The sequence below is a fragment of the Lepus europaeus genome, chromosome 9 (genome assembly GCF_033115175.1).
Source record: "Lepus europaeus isolate LE1 chromosome 9, mLepTim1.pri, whole genome shotgun sequence".
NCBI classification, from domain to species: Eukaryota; Metazoa; Chordata; class Mammalia; order Lagomorpha; family Leporidae; genus Lepus; species Lepus europaeus.
In genome coordinates this window covers 71,480,719-71,498,230 of record NC_084835.1, presented here as the reverse complement: position 1 = coordinate 71,498,230, position 17,512 = coordinate 71,480,719, and the positions used below count along the sequence as shown (strand labels likewise).

Here is a 17,512-nt window from a genome sequence, read left to right as displayed (position 1 = left end):
AGGTGAGACACAGCAAAGTGCAAGAAGACAAGTTCAAGTCAGCCTTGGGAATTGGAAAGGCCAGGTAGAGCCCCTGCCCTCCGACATCATCTACAGCAAGCGTCAGGTGTTGGTTGGCCCCACCGTGTGTCAGCACTGGTGCCCGAGGCCCTGGGACTCCCCTCAGGTGTGCCTAGCTTCTGCAAAGCTGATGGCTCCGAGGTGTGTCAGGAACGTTCCCTAAGACAACTCTACCTAAGGGGACTTGAAGACAAATGTGCCGTCCACAGGCACAGGTGCTGACCCTGCAGCACTGCTGTCGCCTCAGAGGTTGAAGATGCAAGTTCCAGTGAAAATGCGGAGACATAGAACAGTTAATACAGAGAAGACGGAAAATGAGAAAACAAAGCAACTGTCAGGAAGGGGCACCTGCTGCCAGGAAGCCCAGCCCTTAGTGTGTCCATTATTTCCAGGAACAGACGGCTTGTTCCTGTGAAAAGCAAGCAACACATTCATCTGGATGTCTTAGGGATACTAGCCATTAGTGTGTCCCGTAGTGGTACAGATATCGAAACAAACTTTTGATAAAGCACTATGACATTGTGGTAGTATTTTTACATTCCATCTAATATGCTTTTTATTTTTTTATTTTCTTCTTTTTTTTTTAAATGTGTGTTTTTTGTTTTGTTTTTCTTTTTTGTTTTGTTTTGTTTTGTTTTTTGACAGGCAGAGTGGACAGTAGAGGGAGACAGAGAGAGAAAGGTCTTCCTTTTTGCCGTTGGTTCACCCTCCAATGGCTGCCGCGGTAGGCGCGCTGCGGCCAGCGCACCGTTCTGTTCCGATGGCAGGAGCCAGGTGCTTATCCTTGTCTCCCATGGGGTACAGGGCCCAAGAACTTGGGCCATCCTCCACTGCACTCCCTGGCCACAGCAGAGAGCTGGCCTGGAAGAGGGGCAACCGGGACAGGATCGGTGCCCCGACCGGGACTAGAACCCGGGGTGCCAGCGCCGCAAGGCGGAGGATTAGCCTAGTGAGCCGCGGCGCCGGCCTATTTTTTTCTTTATTTTTTAAAGATTTGTTTGTTTGTCATGACTGGAGCCTAGGGAGATTACTGAGACCATAAACAAGAGTGTCAAATTGTTAAGTCAACAACAGGAGTCACTGTGCACTTATTCCTCATGTAGGATCTTGGTCCTTAATGTGCTGTACATTGTGATTTAATGCTACAACTAGTACTCAAACAGTATTTTTCACTTTGTGTTTCTATGTGGCTGCAAATTGTTGAAATCTTCACTTAAAATATACTAAACTGATCTTCTGTATATAAGAGAAATGAAAATGAATCTCGATGTGAATGGAAGGGGAGAAGGAGCGAGAAAGGGGAGGGTTGGGCGTGGTAGGGAAGTTTTGGGGGGGGGGAGCCATTGTCATCCATAAGCTGTACTTTGCAAATTTATATTCAATAAATAAAAGTTTTAAAAAAAGATTTGTTTGTTTGAAAGCTAGAGGTAGAGGCAGAGAGAGAGAGGTCTTCCATTTGCTGGTGCACTCCCCAAATGGCCACAATGGCTGGAGCTGGGCTGATCAGATGCCAGGAGCCAGAGTTTCTTCTGGGTCTCCTGCGTAGGTGCAGGGGCCCAAGGACTGGGGCCATCCCACACTGTTTTCCCAGGCCATAGCAGAGACTGGATTAGAAGGAGAGCAGCCGGGACTCGAACACACCCCTGATGCCAGCACTGCAGGTGATAGCTTTACCCACCATGCCACAGCACCAGCCCCTCTTTTATTTATTTGGAAGGCAAACACAGAGATAGAGAGACCTTCCATCTGCTGGTTCACCTCCCATATGCCCACCACAGCCAGGCCAGGCCAGGCTGGACCCAACATCCTAAACCCAGGGCAGAAAGTGCAAGAGGAGCCAGGCAGGATTTTTACACCAGGCACCAAGTGATCTGCCAGCGCCTCTTAGGAGAAGAACCTCAGGGAACCTCACCCAGCGAGGTGCAGCTCCAGGAGCCGCAACTAGGAGGGGCCCATGCCCACGGCGCATTTGCACGGTGGAACACCGCTCACAACCTCAGTTACGGGGAAGCAATGACGAGAAAGCATGAAACTCATGGTGCAACATATTTACATTAACTTTAATAAAACTCTAACAGGGAGCTGCTACTAACAGTGACTATAGTTCAATGGGGGAAAGGAGAGAACATAAGAGGGGCAATTAAACTGACACAACGCAGGGCTCAGCTTCACAGCAGGGAGGCCACTGTCCCAGGCACCAGGCTCCCAATGAGCTCAGATGTGCCCCTGAGGTCCCAGCACTCGGTCACGAGGGCATCATGATGGTGTTCATGGCCTTGAGGCTGCTGCGGGCCTCTTGGCAGAGGGCTCCAGCTGGCGGGACAGGGCGTAGCTAACGGAGAGAGCACAGCCATGAGTCCACCAAGAGCCTCAGCTCAGGCCTCCCTCCCAGGGCCTGCCCAGGAGCTGCAGTCCTGGGGGCCAGCAGTGCCCATAGGACAGGGCCTGCTGCCACCAGGGGGCCTGGATGGTGCTCCCCCAGCTGCACAGCAGGGAGAGCCCTCCCCACCCCCAACACCCCTGGGCTTCACCCAATTCCTGCCCATCACTCACCTCTCCTTCTCAGTGAGATACTCCACAGACCGGAACCACACGCCAAACTCCTCATCACGCTTAAAATAATAATTGCTCGCTGCCACCTGCAGCAGTTGGATTTCTTGCAGGACTTTAATTTCCTGGGGACAGAGGGGCACACAGGACACGGTCAGCGCCTGGGCTGGGAACGCTGTGGGGACCTGGTAGGGGAGGGGCCGCGGGGTTCTGGGTGTTTCCTCTAAAGAGGCCTCCTCCAATCCAGCCCATGCAGGCCGCACCCTGGCCTTCAACAGGGGTGCCAACAGCCCCTCCCCAGGGGCTTCTCCTTGATTCCAGTCCTCTACCCGCACCCACCCTAGGGATGGGTCTCCCCATCATGTGCACCCAGCCCTCCTAATAGAGCAAAGCTGCAGGGGTGATGCATGGGGGTCCTGAACGGGACCACCTGTGACCCCCAGTGCCCTCCTGCCCTGAGTGAGGCCACAGCTGCTCACCTTATTCAGTTTCTCAAAGCTGAAGTCAGCCTGCTGGAAGGCAGACAGAGTCCATCAGAACTGCCCCCAGCCAGGCCCAGCCCCGACCCTCCCCTTCATGAGGCCGTCAAGGGGATGCGGGTGGGAAAGGACAAGGATCTGGGTGAGCTCTGGAGAGGGGACCTGGCAGCTGAGGCTCAGGCACCTGCTGTTCTCACCCTGCCTGGTGACAGGAGGGAAACAGAGGCTGGGATGGGCGAGGGTACTTGGCCATGTCAGTGCTGGGCCCAATTTCTCTCCTGCCCATGGAGCCTACCCAAGGGGGAGGCCAAGGAGGCTCAGCCAAGACCTTGTGTAGCTTTGTCCCTCCAGGAGAGGGAGGGGCACCCAGTTGGAGGCCCCGACACTCACAGGGCAGAGGCAGTGAAGCCCCAGCCCCAGGGACGGCTGTGAGGTTCAGGAGAAGGGCTGGCAGCGCAGAAGGCTAAGAATGCAGTACAGGCTCTCTCCGCACCTCCCCCCGCCAGCCTCAGGGACCCGGGCCCACCCCACCTGCCCCAGGATCACTCACATGCACAGAGTCCCCCATCACTGTGTCCAACATCACCAGGTATTTCAGGTAAGTGCCAAGAAAGGGGACGACTCCCTGTGCCGCAGGGCGTGGTGATGAGCACCTGCTCTCAGGTGCCACCCAAGCCCTGCCCCAGAGACCCCTCCACCCCAGCTCCTGGACCCTGACTCATGTCTCCCCCCAGGAGCCCTCCAGGACCTTGGCAGCCTCCCCCATTCTCCATCCTCCCAGCTACTCCCAGGACAGCAGGCACCCCTAGGACTCCTGCTGGGATGTCCAAGGGCACACAGGCCCTGTTTCGACCAGCGCCACCTCAGCCCCAAGTGCACTGAGAGCCCAGCTGCCCCAGGCCCTGGCTCTGGTCTCTCCGGTGGAGGCCACTGAGGCAGTGTGGGGACCGCAGGGAGGGCTGGAGGTGTTAGCCCTGCTCCTGTGGCTCGGGCCCCGGTGTGACGGAGGAGTCCCCTCGCCCGGGCACACGCACCTTCTGTTGTTTCCGCAGCCTCATCTGGGCTCTCTGTGGATTCTGCTCCCGGGCAGCAAGCTTGAAGGCCCCCTTCTGCCAGGATCAAGGTCAGGGTCATAGGGCCTGTCCTTCCCACCCCTGCCCACACCTGGGCCCTCTGCTGGGGCCGTGCATGTCTGAGCCCCTCCCCCAAGTGCACTCTGGCTGGATGCTGTGGCTCCCACCCTCACTGGGGGCACCTTGAGCAAGGGGCCTCCCTGGGTCGGCTCCTTGGCTAGTGAGGGTGCTGGGTGCCCCCCCCCCACAGCCGTCCTGACTCAGCATCCTACGCCTGCCCTCCTCCTCCTCACTGTCCCCTGAGAGGAAGGCCAGGCCCTGCACCACACATCACCCTTCCTGGTGCCTCACCGACCCCCGTGAGCTCTGCACAACAGGCTCACCAGCCCCATCCTCTACTTGAGAAATCAGAGGCCATGGGCAGTGACCAGCCCAGGGCCACACAGGAGAGCCTGCCCTGCCCCCAGCTGACTGGCACCCCACTGCTTCACCACAACCCCAGCTGCACCCCTGGCCAGGAGTCCATCAGGGCTCTCTGTGTCCTGGTCCCTGGCCAGGCGCAGCCATGGAGGGAGAGGCCAGGTGGTCTCAGGAGGCCTGGCTGATAGGTGCTGGCCACCCAGCCCCACTGGGTGCTCCCCCCACCCCCAGCAGGGTCAAGGACGAACCACAGCTTCTGCTGCACATCTCCCCTGCCACTCAGGGAGTGGCCCCCAGGGATCATCTCTGAGTGACAGGCAGGGCCTGCACAGGCTCTGGGTGGCGACACTTTGCTTCCTCCCTTAGGTGGAAGGCATTGAGATGTGGTCAGGACAGAGCCACCAGGCATGTGTGAGGAGGCCTCAGGAGCTTCTCCTCGTCTACCTGCAGATGATGTCATTGCCCTGGGCAGGGTGAGAATCCCAGGACCTCAGGCGATGGGCAGTGGGTCAGGGCAGGACGGGCATCACAGCCACAGGTGCATCTGTTTCTCATGTGCCCACTGCACCTGATGCTCAGAAACCATGGACCACGGGCCCTGGGACACCCGTGTTCAGTTCCCCCCTCCCCAGTGCAGGCGGGTGGCCTTCCCCATGCAGGTCCTGGGCAGGCAGATCCCAGGCAGGGCCTGGCTTTGTGAGGAACCGAGGTCACCCTGTGGAAGGAGGGAAGTCCTTCCTGCCACTCTGCCACACAGCCCGGGTGGGGTCAGGCGCACAGAGCCTGTCCTGCCGGCCAACACCAGCCCTGCCCCAGGCCCTCACTCCACCCCTCACCCTACCCCCAAACACTTACCCCACTTCCCAGCCCCCTACCTTGGTGAGCCGATCCCTGCTCAAGCCATTGTCCTTCTCACACAGGCGCTCAAATTTTTTGCAGCTTTTCCTGTGGAGATGGGAAACCAGGAGGAGCCACTCGGTGTGATGGGAGGGTGGTGAGTGCAGCTCCCTTTGCTCGAGAGCAAGGAGGATGCACACGGCCCAGGTGAGTTTCCACTGAGTTCCCGAAGCCCTGGGGCCCAGGGGACGGGGGAAGCTCAAGTGGTTCTCCTGGGCCCCTCCCCTCCACGGAGCAGCACCGTTCTGCCTCACGTTCACCTGCACAGGGAGCTCCGGTGCTGCCCAGGAGCACTATTCAAGAACTGGTGCCTGACAGCAAAGCAAATAGCATCCTGAGGCAAACATGAGGCAGAAGGTCTAGGGGTCTCGAAGGTGACGTTCCCCATGCCTCCCCTTAGAGTCCACGTCTGGTCCCTCCCAGATCATGGGGTTAGTGCTGAGTCCTAGGGTCCCAGGTACACCCTGGTGCTCCTGTGGGAGAAGGCACCCACCTGGAGACTTCTCCCCACGTCTCTTGCAGGCGATAAATTGGGGAGGTCTGTAGAGCAGTGAGGATGGCATGGGCCGAGGAAACGTTCCTGAGGGTCTGGCACTCCTAGAGAGCAGAGCGGATGAGGGAGAAGTCACCTGGATACCCTGGGCTGACGTCCCCCTCCTGCATCAGATGCCCACGGAGCCACAGGAAGGCACATGGGAACCATGGCCACCCCACAGGGTGAGGATTGGGTTCAACCCACACGGAGGTTCAGGTGGCAGGTGAGCATGCACCCCTGGGGGAAGCGAGTCAGGTCAGGCCCCTCCCTGCCTGGAAGGGCCCAGGGTCTGTGCAGGGTCTTCAGCCACAGGTTGTATTCCCAAGGGCTGATAGAGCAAAGTGGCCATTCCCAGAGTGCAGGGAGCAAGGGCCCTGGCCGCCCGCAGCTGACCTTGGCCACCTTGATCCAGTGCTCCACCACACGGGCCCTGTCCGTGGCCTTCCTGCTGGGGTCCCCCAAGCATGTGGTGACTACACAATTTGTCACGCAGTTGAACTGCTGGACGGTGGCATGGACAGTGGAGGCCAGGTGTTCCTTGCCTCTCTTGCTGCTCTTGGTCCAGACGGAGCCCAGGCAGTGGAAGGGCACGACCTTCTGGAACAGCTCCTGGGGAGGAGAGTGACCCATGGGCACAGCCACCCCCACTCAGAGTGCACCGGTGCCCACACTCCCAGGATGCTGTGCATGGGGCTCACAGCAGTGGGAGCAGCAGCCCACTGAGGGTGCCCAGAGCCCCATGGCCCAGAGCCCATTCTTGGAGAGAAGACACAGAGGTGTTTTCTCCCGGGCGTCCTGGCCAACTCCCCATCCCTCGGCCCATCACCATCAGCCCTATGCTCCTTGTCCCATCCCAGCGCACCTCCCTGTGGCAGCTACACCAAGGGGCTCTGTTTGTGTGTCTGCTCTGGGACCCCGTCCAACTCTGAAGCCTAATCAGTGCTGAGACAGGTAAGGCATTCTGGGCAGACCGGCAGGGACAGGGGGCCTGGCTGCACCACAGTGAGTGCCCTCCACCACCTCCGGGCCACACCGTGCCCAGCTTTCTGTCTGCCGCTCTGAGCACCTGGCATGAGTGTGTCCCATCTCTGCTGTCCACAGGGGACAGGTGGGTTAGGACATGAGAAACGAGCCCAGGTCACACTGGGGCTGACATGGAGCCTGGGCTGACTCTGGCCAGGGCTTGTGTGGGACGCCAGCTGCCACAGGGACGCCGTGGTCCTGGCCCTGCCCAGCAGAGCCGGCTGCTCACCGCATCCAGAAGCGTGAGCTGTTCTGCCATCGTCCTGGGGGAGAAGGCGGTGATGTCAACCATCTCCGCCCCAGGCAGCTCCTCTGCAGGCCCAGCCCATCCAGAGGAGGCCTGTGGAGCTGGCCCTGGTGCTGACTGTGCGCATGGGGGCAGGCCCCGTGGGGAAGCTGGCCCTGGCTCTGGAGCAGGTCCTGGCTGAGCCAGCGGTGCTGCAGCTGGCTCGAGAGCCAGTGCGCGGAAGGGTGGTGGCCCTGCACGCAGAGCGGGAGCTGGAAGAAGAGAAAGGGTCGCCAACGTGAATCACCTTCCAGTGGCCTCTGCAAACCCCGAGGGGTCGCACCGCCTGGAAGGGGAGTCCAGCCCCAAACACCACCCCTGAGAGACCTGCAGACTGCGCTGCCCCTCACCGTCTGCTGTGGCCTCAGGGCGCTGGGCGTGTCCAGGCAGGGCATACAGAAAATACACCTGGGTCCCCAGGTCTCCTCCAGGCAGGCTGACAGGCTTGCAGCCCACCTTCATCTTCAGCAGTGGAAGGCTGGTGTGGCCATGGAGCTCTGCCTCGTACAGGTCTCTGCAGCGTCCCAGGAAGGAAGCCATGTTGCTGGGGACGCAAGCGAGGGCAGCGGGGTCAGAGGCTGGCCTTGGCCACCACACTGCACTGCCAGGGGCCCCTCTGTGGCTCTGGGGCCCTGGGCATGCCTCAGCCTGTCCAGAGCATGACCCACCCTCCAAGCCCTCCTGGGCTGTCCTGGCCGTGGCAGACCTGGTCAACAGGGCTGGTGCACACCCGTGGCGACAGCCTCCCAGGGACCTTCTTTCCTGAGGGGAGGGCCCCTGGTGCTCAGCACAGAGGCTCCAGGCAGACTTAGGAGCAGGTATCTAGGACCTCTGTAGGTCTTGGCATCCTGGGGAGGGGGCCGGGAGCATGGGTGGAGCTGGGAAGCACCTGTCCTGGCTATGGACCCCTGGCTGCTCTGCGCCCTAGCATCCTCTCTCCTTTGCAGGTCTGGGACCCCCTTCCCAGCTCTGTTCTCCTTTCCTTCGCGGGGAGTCCCCGAGCCTCAGTGCTCTAAGAGGAGTCACAGGAAGTGGGAGATCCACACCCTGTCTGTCCCTCCCCAGCCACAGCCCACATTTTGCTCCCACAGTTGGCAGGGACAGAAGGCCTCCGACTGGACCCACAGTCCGTGACGTCCTAGTGGGGCCTGGGCTCTGACATGCTGGCAAGACCATGGGAGGACGATCCTCTCCCCTCTGACCCTGTGGACAGGACCCGGGCAGGCGTTCAGCTGGGAGAGTCTGGTCCTCCCAGGTCATGAGGCCCCGGGAATGCTGTCTGCTTTGCTCGCTGAGCTGTGACACGTGTCTGCAAAGTGACTGCCCAGAGTGCTTAACATTCACGTGCTGTGGGGATGAACCCCACACGGACCCTTGCCAGAGAGCTGAGGGGCCTGGGCCCAACACCCAGTGCCCGGGCCCTGCTCTGTCTGTATCAGGGACTGGGGCTGGGAGGCCTCCTTTACAGATGGGAAGGCAGGGCTGCTCTCTGTGGGGTTTTCCAAACCTCGAGTGCCGTGGGCTATTGAGTCCCGAGGGTGCAGAGGCCAGAAGAAGAGGGATGAGCGCAGTGCCAGCAGCCCTGGCCACGGAGCAGGCACCAGGCCCCTGCCATGTCTGCAGTCACATGGTCCCTGTACAACTCCTGAGGCTCACACCCACACCACCCCCCTTCTCAGAGGAGCACGCAGGCACAGAGAGCCATGGCTAGGTGGCAGCAGAGGCCCCTGTGCCTGGAGGGCACAGACGCTCACCTGTGGAATATCTGGTCCAGGAAATACGGAACAGTGCTGAAGTCGCCATATGAGCACAGCAAAGTGGACATGTAAGCGATGGTTCTTCCTGGGGAGGCCGGGACCAGGGACTCCTCCAGTTTCGCCTTGGTGCCTGGCTGCAGGCTCCGCAGGGGGCAGACCTCTGCCAGGTGCAGTGTGGACACACCTCCAAACTAGGGAGGACCAGCAGGGACAGGAGTCAGAGGAGGCTCCAGGGACCCCCAACCACGGGAGTCTGGGCTGGGAGAAGACCCCCTCACAGAGGGCAACCAGCTGCAGCAGGTGACCCCTCACATCCCTGGGGGGTTGGGCATGGAAGGCACAGAGTGACTTTGTTGGCCACATACAGAGCAGTGTGGGAGAGTGGGGAGAGCAGAGTATCCCCCCAGGGAGGCCAGCAGCTGGGAGCAGCAGTGCAGAGATGGCAGCTGGCGGTGTCCCGGCCACAGCCCTTCTGCACGGTGATTTGACCATGGCTGCTCCAGGAGGACACCTTAGCCCCTCTCCCAGAATGTGCTGTCTGGGCCTCTGTCTCAGCAGGGCATTAGCTCCTGTGAGAGTGACGGTGATGCTCTGACACTTGGGTCCCTGAGTGTGGTTGCATGTGCCATGCACTCCTGAGGAGTTGATGGACGTTATGCCAGGCCATGGAGTGGGCCCCAGGACTGCCGTGCTGATAAGGAGAGGGGACAAGGACACAGAGAAGCACAGGAGAACACGAGAACACGGGAACGGAGATGGACATGCACAAGCAGGAGACAGGGACATCCAGCCCCCAGCACTGTGTGCAAACTCCTGTGTGAGAGCCGCCCTCGTGTGGGGCCCTGGGCTGTGACTGTCCAGCAGACCAGGCTCCAGGGGCGCTCTCTGAGGCCGTGACCTGCAGCAGGGCAGCTGGGGACAAGCACTGGAATCCCCTCTGAGCCACAGGACAAATGTCCTTTCTCATGGAACAGGATGAAGATGGGTGGGGGCTCCAGGGCTGAGACCCAGGGACATGCTGCTGACACATGCATGGAGTAGTCTCTCTCTCTCTCTCTCTCTCTCGTGTAAGCCTCACCCTGTGTGTGGGGTTTGGGTTCTCTGTCGTGGGTTGTGGGGAGGTCATGAAGCACAGTGGAGCTGACCCCTGCCCGGGATTCCTGGGCTGGGGGGGAACCCATTGCTGTCACACACGTGGACGCTCTTGACTTCGTATCCAGGGTACCAGTAGTAACCTGTCCCCTGAACATCCCACCAGTACCCAACATGGGGTTGCCATAACCCAGCTGTCTGTGGGCAGCAAAGGAGTGAGATCTCTTAGGAACCAGACTGGGGTCAGTCACTCGGGTGGGAAACACCAGGACGGGGCCCAGAGGTGCTTATATCCAGGCTCTGGTCCCTGGCCCAGCCTGGTCATCCTGAGTCCCCACCTGTGTATCTCTTAGGCCCCTCCCTCAGCCCAGCCCAGCGCTGTCCACGGCTGTTGGCCTGACGCACCTGTCCATTGCCTGAGAAGATGAGTTCCTCATGGGAATCATTGCTGATCTCCAGCGTGGAGCCCTGCAAACAGAGTGCCCGGAGCCAGGCCAGAAGGCGTCAGTGTCCCACAGGAGACACCCCTGTGAGTATTTCCACTCCCCAGGTCACATACGGAGGGACATGTGGGTATACCCCCAGCCAGGAGGACTCCAGGTGTAACACAGGAGAACTCAGGTGTAACCCCTGAGTAGACAAAATGGCCCCCAGCACCCACTTTCCCATCCGCTCCATCCCTGGAATGGGTACGGACAACACCACAACCCTCGTCCAACGCCTGAATCCTGGTGCTGTGCAGGAAGGGCCCCTCCTCTTGTCCCCTTCATGGGGATGGGAGGACAGCCCACGCGGGGTCACCAGAGACTCTGGGCCTGGCCGGGATTTCCCAGGGCTGCTAAACCCTGTTACCTGTGGCTGCCTCCTCCCCCGTGGCCACAGGCGTCCATAGTGAGAGCTCAGCCAGCGTGTTACACGCTGGAAGAGACCTTCATTCTGGGCTTTGGCTCGGCCAGAGCCTCGCCTTGAAGGGCAGCAGCAAGGGAACATAGTTCTCCCTGCAACGCTTCCTATCAAGTGAGCTGGCAATGGCTACCACTAGAATCTGGGTGCCTGGTTACCAGAGTTCCATGTTCTGTTGTGGCCCATCACCAAGGAAGTGAGGTCACTTCCTCCAGGTCCAGGACATGGACCCTTCCAGCAGGAAGAGCTCCCAAGGCCCTCTGGGCTGCTGACTGTTCCTCTCCTGCCCCGATGCCATCCCCTTGACTGTGCACAATTCTGCAAACACAGCCCCATCCCTCAGTGCCTGGGAGACCTGGATGGGGTCAGGATCCCAGGCTGAAGGGCACTCAGCTGGAGTCTAAACCTCCTTTTCCTATCATTTCCCAAAGACAGTAGCCTGCTTCTTAGGAAGACCCCTAAAATCCAAGCTAAGGTCAGTGAGGAAAGCCAAGGGCAGTGTCTTAGGCGCACCCTAAGTTCTTAGGCCATCTTCTGCTGCTTTCCCAGGTGCATTAGCAGGGGGCTGAATCAGAAGTGGCACAGCTGAGCCACAAAGCGGCACCCCTATGGGATGCTGGCACAGCAGGCGGTGGCTTCACCTGCTAGAGCACAGCACCAGCTCCTGTGTGAGCTTTTATTTAGAATGCTGAGAGTGAATGGTGGAACTGGTGGCAAGGTCATGGCATCACCTGGAGTCTGAGTGACTCGTGGAAGCCCAGCCTGGGCCAGGGTCTTCTCCACTCCACAAGGGTGGCCCTCCATCCTGAGTCGGGTCTGGTCCTGGTTGTTCCATGCTCAGACGCTGCCCCCCAGTCAAAATCTCTAAGCTGGAACCAGTGTTTGCTCTCTGTCCTGCTGTAAGGACAGAGCTGCCTTCCCACGTCTCAGACACCCCCAAGCCTTCAAACACGAGTGTCAGCTTCAGCGGGCTCCTGAGCACCACACGGGTCCTCTCCCAGGACCTTCAGCCCCATGCTGCAAAGTCTGGCCTGCTTGCCACGGAGCCCCACTGCTCTCCAGACCCTGACCCCGCCAACGGCAGTGTGTCAGAGCCATCGGAAACCTGTAGCCATCAGGGGTCTTTCCACAATTCTTTCCACCAATCTTTTTTTTTTTTTAAGATTTATGTATTTATTTGAAGGCAGAGTTACAGAGAGGCAGAGGTAGAGACAGAGAGGTCTTCCATCTGCTGGTTCACTCCAAATGGCCGCAACAGCTGGAGCTGCTCCAATCTGACCAGGAGCCAGGAGCTTCTTCTGGGTCTTCCACATGGGTGCAGGGGCCCAAGGACTTGGGCCATCTTCTATTGCCTTCCCAGGCCATAGAGCAGTAGCGGAAGTAGATAGCCGGGACTTGAACCAGTGTCCAAATGGGATCCTGGCACTGCAGTAGTCTTACGTTTCCTGCTCTGTCTCCTACTGAACTGGTCACATTCTGTTTTTACTGAAACTTCTATTTTTTATTTGCTTTATACGTTTTATTGAAAACAGTTGCAGGTAAAGTAATTCATATTTTCCAGATCCTATTTCCCTTTCTCCTCAGAGATATTCAGTTACATTTGCATATTTATTGCCTTAAAATATATATTTAAGTATCTCAGTGCATTATTTTATTTTTTAAAGATTAATTTCATTAATTTATGTGAAAAGCAGAGTAACAGAGAGAGACAGAGATTGTTCATCTGCTGGTTCACCCTATACAATGCGTGCAACACAGCGCTGGGCCAGGCCTGTGTTAGGCTCAGCCTGCTCAGAGTCCGCGTGGAGGGGAAGTCTGCCTGGAATCGGTATTTCTGTTTGGGCTCTGTGTGAAAGATCCAGACGCAAGGTGTGCAGACATATGATCCCATTCTGTCAGCTCTCTCCTCCCGCTTCACTTTCCCGGGCTGTACAGAAGCTGCTTGGCTTTATGCACTCCCATTTGTCTACTTTTGCCTTTATTGCTGGGACTTGGGGAGTCTGATCCAAAAAGCCACTGCCTGTGCCGATGTCTTGGAGTCCTTGCCCTGTGTTTTCCTCCAGTGGTTTTACGGTTTCTCGTCTTATGTTTAAATCCCTGATCCATTTTGAGCTGTTTTTTGTCGAGGGTATAAGGCAGGGGTTGTGGTGTGATCGGTACTCTTGTCTGACCAAACCCAGTAGAACACGGGGCACCATCATGTGCCCAAACTCAGTCAGCAGGTAGGACAACCCGTTGAACTTATCCTGTGGCTTGTGGTGGTTTGCTTCCTGAGCTATGGCCGTTTGCTGACTTTGTCGATGTCTGCACTGTCTGTGCCCTCACAGCCCAACCTCGAGCACGCTAACAAGAGGGGCCCGGAGCCCGGAAGGTCGTCAGGACCTGGGAGACTGCAGTGCAGCCTACAGGCTAACGCACACAGCATCGCACTCTTCCCTCCCACAGCTCAGCCTTCTTGTTTACAAAGCAAGTAACAGAAACATGTGCAGAGCTGACCCCAAAAAGGCTTAGTCAGCTGAAATCATTTAATGGCGCAATAGGCTTTATTGTATGAAGTGATGCAGAGTTCTTTGCTGTGATGTTTGCATTTCTACTCAAAGAACACTGTCAGGGTCTGGTTTCAGTCCCCACAGAGTTAATGTGTATTTATAAGATACAAAGTAAAAGTTTGATGTCGTTAAGTTAAAGTGGGAGTGAGCTAGACACATTTGAATGTTTCTTTGCTCCAGCTTTTAGTGTTTGAACATTAGTTGGCTGTGTCTAAACTTGACAGTTGCATTCTCTGAGTTGTAAGCCCACAGCCTTATGACGGACAGGTGGCGTCAGGAGAGGGGAGGATTACAGAACAGGGCAGTTAAAGGTGCTGACGGCCACTGTCAAGGGGCACCGCAGGGGCTGGTGCTGGGCAGTGCTGCACACTGGCCTCTGATCTGCTTAGGCCCTGTCCCGGGTCACTGCTGCCCTCGTGAGCGCTCAGCAAGTGTGCTATGATAGTGAGTGGACCACGCAGGCTGCACACGCACTCGTTGCTGGCACTCCCTGAACTGATGTGAGTGTGGTGTGCAGCAAATTTGTGCTCATGGTCGCTGACCGGCAAGGTCAGCCAGTCCCGCCGCATTTGTAGTTCACTGGACTGACGGCTCAAATCCAAGCAGTGGTTTTTCTTCTGAACTGATCTTTTGTCCAAAACGCACACAGTACTGTGAATACAGACGGCCAGCTGAACAGCCAGTGTAAGACCGAGGGGGGCATGGCTTTACATTAGTGGTCTCTGGCTGCAGTAACAGACTGGACTTCAGGGAGTTTTGACCCGTGCTGAGCAGAGCCCCTCTGTTCGGGAGGCTGAGCATCTGGAAACTTCTGCCTGGCAGCACTGTCTCTCCAGGCTGGGGTGGGGCGGCCACCTTTCTGTGAGCTGACTTGCCAGGGAAAGGCCTGGCTCTCGCCAGAAGTTCATTGCATGCAGGTGCCTGTGCAAGTGCGGGCGGCTGCGCTCCTGGAGCTGCTCAACCTGCAGAGAGCAGAGGTGCAGCGGCGCGTGCAGCAGGGCCAGGGGCCGCGGAGACAACTGGGCAGAGCTCCAGGTCTGTGTCTGAGACACAGGACAGACGTGTCATCAGTCACTGTAGATGTCAGATTCTCTGTTAAATCCCAGAGCTTTCCTCGGTCAGTAATTCAGAACACTGATGGTTGGCAGTTCTGTGCGTCTAGCAATTTCTGTCACCCTGTGTATAACATAAGGACAATTACCAAACAAGAGGAAAGCAAACAGTAGGATATTTCATTAGGATGTAACCAAGTAATTGATTTATAATTTATAAAGCCAAATTGAAAGAACTGATTAGAATTTCCTTCATTTGTGCTCCAATGCACAAAAGTTCTTAGCTAGGGCCCACGGCTAACATAAACAGTGTGTAGCAGTTTAAGCCTGTATTTCTAGAAATGGGTGTTCGTATTTACAGGATTCTCCAACTTAGAAAGAAGAAAGAAAGAAAGAAGAAAATCGGAAGAACTCAGCTCAGCAGAGGCCGGTTAGTGCTGGCGTGGGTCGTGTGTCCAGTATTCTGTATTTACCAAGTCAGGTGATTGTTCAAGAGACACGGGAAAGTGCTCTCCCTGAGATGCGGGCAAAGGCTATGTGAGAACCCGGAGCTGGGGGGAAGGTTCTCGAACGCTGGCCCCCAGACTGACACGAGTCTGTCACGCGTGGTGGTGGCACTTGTGGTCTCCCTTGTGCCTGCAGCGGCATGGTGGGTGGGAACACCTCTTCGGCCACGGACTTCCTCCTGGCCGGGCTCTTCCCTGGGTCCCGGCACTCCCTGCTCCTCAATGCCGCCGTGGTCCTCGTCTACGTCCTGGCCTTCCTGGGAAACGCTCTTCTGATCGTCCTGATCCTGGGGGACGCCCGGCTGCACACGCCCATGTACGTCCTGCTCAGCCAGCTCTCCCTCATCGACCTGACACTGACCTCCACCATCGTCCCCAAGATGGCCACCAACTTCTTCACAGGGGAGAGGGGCATCTCCTGGGTTGGCTGCGGGACACAGAGCTTCTTCTTCCTGTTGCTGGGGATGTCTGAGTGCCTCATCCTGACCCTCATGGCGTACGACCGCTACGGGGCTGTGTGCAACCCACTGCGCTACCCCGCCATCATGAGCCCCAGGTTCTGCCTGCACATGGTGGCTGGGTGTTGGGTTGGAGGCTCGGCCAGCTCCTTAGTTCACACAGTTTACCCTCTGCACTTCCCCATCTGTGGGTCCCGGGAGATCCAGCCCTTCTTCTGCGAGGTCCCTGTCCTCATCAAGCTGTCCTGCGAGGACACGTCCGTGTATCAGTCCGTGGTGGTGGTGACCAGCGTGGTGCTGCTGGTCGTCCCCTTCGGTCTCATCACAGCCTCCTACACGCTCATCTTCCTCGCTGTGCTCCGCATGAGCTCCGTCAAGGGCAGGCGGAAGGTCCTGGCCACCTGCTCCTCCCACCTCACGGTGGTGAGTCTCTTCTTCCGCCCGAACATCTTCATTTACATGAGCTTCACCTCTTCCCACAGCCCAGAGCAGGACCGGGCGCTGTCTGTGTTCAGCAACGTGCTCACCCCGATGCTGAACCCCCTCATCTACAGCCTGAGGAACAAGGAGGTGCTGGCTGCACTCCGGAAGCTGGCGGGGAGGTGTGGGGCTTCCTAGGGAGCGGAGACAGCGACAGGCTGTGGGGGTGAGCAGAGCAGAGGCCGGGCTGGGGGAGCGGGCTGTGCTCGCGGCTTCAGGAGACCATGATGAGAGTTCTTTCTGAATGAAGTTTTGGCTGTGAGTCCCAGACCTCTGCAGGAGGCTGCTTTGCTTTTGTTGTAAATATCCCTGGAGCCTTATCAAGTCAGGAACCTATTACAATTCTTTCATGTTTTCATTAAATCGGCTCTGAAATCTCTAAAGTTCCTGCAAATACATTAGGAACCCATGCTGGGGTCACAAAATGGGTTCACCTTTGCCAAGTGTGTCTGGTATTTAGCAGAGCAAATCATTTTAATTCCAAAGTCCAATCTGCACCCTGATGGCATCTCCTGTAGTGCAAGATGCTCATGAAAGGGGCTTATTGAGCCCCAGGTGTGGGGTGCACCTACCGGGGTTCACGTTCGAGGCGTGAGCGCCTACTCTCAGGGCAGCGTCATGTGAGTATGCCTTTGCCTCACACGATGAGCTGCCATGATCTCCACAGCTAAACATGCACATTCCAGGCTCCAGCTTCCCTGCCTTGCAGGGGAAGGGTCGGACTCTGGGTCAGTGCACTGCACACCCCGGGGCCACTGTGTCCCTGGACAGCCACGTGGGCTTCTCTCCCTGTTCACTCTCTTCCCGTGAGGCCCTCCCTGACACCTCAGAGGGTCTCTTCCCAGACTTGCACCCCTCCCCGAGCAATCTGTCCACACGCAGCCGCACAGTTCTGTGCGTGAACCTTTCTTGTGGCAGCTGCCTGCTAGCTCGTGGGAAGTGTGGCAGTTGGAGCAATCTAGGAGCACCTCAGAGTAGAGATGTGCGGCCTGGACACGCTCGCCATCGCCCTGCCGGCTGCTCACTCCGTGAATCTGAGTCTGCTTCCATCAGTGGGTTCTGGCCCTGAGTGTTGTGTAGGGATGGAGAACAAAGTGTGCAACTGGGACTCTAGACTGGACAACAGCTTTAGTCTCCACCTCTGATGTTGGCCTTGGGGGTTGCTTGGCTAAGAGCAAGCTGCTTGTGCGTCTGTTTGCTCCTGAGATTGCAGTTGGCCGTCTGCCCACTCCCCACATGCTGGTCCCTCCAAGCTCCTAGTTCACATGCATTTAGTCATTGCTGCCACCAGCCTCTGTGGCTTCGGGACACAAGCTTCGTGTCCAGCTCTCTCACCTCAGTGCTGACTGTGAGCTTCTTAGTGATCCTGGGGTCTCCATCATGGATGCAGTG

General features: G+C 57.6%; 2 protein-coding genes across 2 annotated transcripts; one reads left to right on the top strand and one right to left on the bottom strand.

Annotated features, from left to right (window-relative positions):
* Window positions 1–2,328: 2,328 nt before the first annotated feature.
* Window positions 2,329–11,062, bottom strand: LOC133766309 (ral-GDS-related protein-like). The gene is made up of 15 exons (XM_062199999.1): window positions 11,025–11,062; window positions 10,834–10,936; window positions 10,578–10,640; window positions 9,473–9,526; window positions 9,078–9,271; window positions 7,674–7,867; window positions 7,267–7,535; window positions 6,408–6,623; window positions 5,973–6,076; window positions 5,458–5,527; window positions 4,124–4,198; window positions 3,640–3,714; window positions 3,090–3,122; window positions 2,614–2,735; window positions 2,329–2,392 (listed from the first exon to the last, which is right to left on the bottom strand). The coding sequence occupies exons 1-15, from the start codon at window positions 11,060–11,062 to the stop codon at window positions 2,329–2,331; spliced, it is 1,674 nt and encodes a 557-aa protein (XP_062055983.1).
* A 138-nt stretch (window positions 11,063–11,200) lies between these two features.
* Window positions 11,201–16,258, top strand: LOC133766308 (olfactory receptor 2L3-like). The gene is made up of 3 exons (XM_062199998.1): window positions 11,201–11,221; window positions 11,291–11,306; window positions 15,330–16,258. The coding sequence occupies exons 1-3, from the start codon at window positions 11,201–11,203 to the stop codon at window positions 16,256–16,258; spliced, it is 966 nt and encodes a 321-aa protein (XP_062055982.1).
* The last annotated feature ends 1,254 nt before the right edge of the window (window positions 16,259–17,512 follow it).

Excerpts from the sequence above, each read along its gene's own strand:
- LOC133766309 (XM_062199999.1), bottom strand. The coding sequence starts at position 11,062 with ATGGACGCCTGTGGCCACGGGGGAGGAGGCAGCCACAG. Across the intron at positions 6,624-7,266 it reads AGCTCACGCTTCTGGATGCG|GAGCTGTTCCAGAAGGTCGT; the intron begins GTGAGCAGCCGG and ends TCTCCTCCCCAG. Across the intron at positions 5,528-5,972 it reads ACGTGGGGAGAAGTCTCCAG|GAAAAGCTGCAAAAAATTTG; the intron begins GTGGGTGCCTTC and ends CCATCTCCACAG.
- LOC133766308 (XM_062199998.1), top strand. The coding sequence starts at position 11,201 with ATGGCTACCACTAGAATCTGG.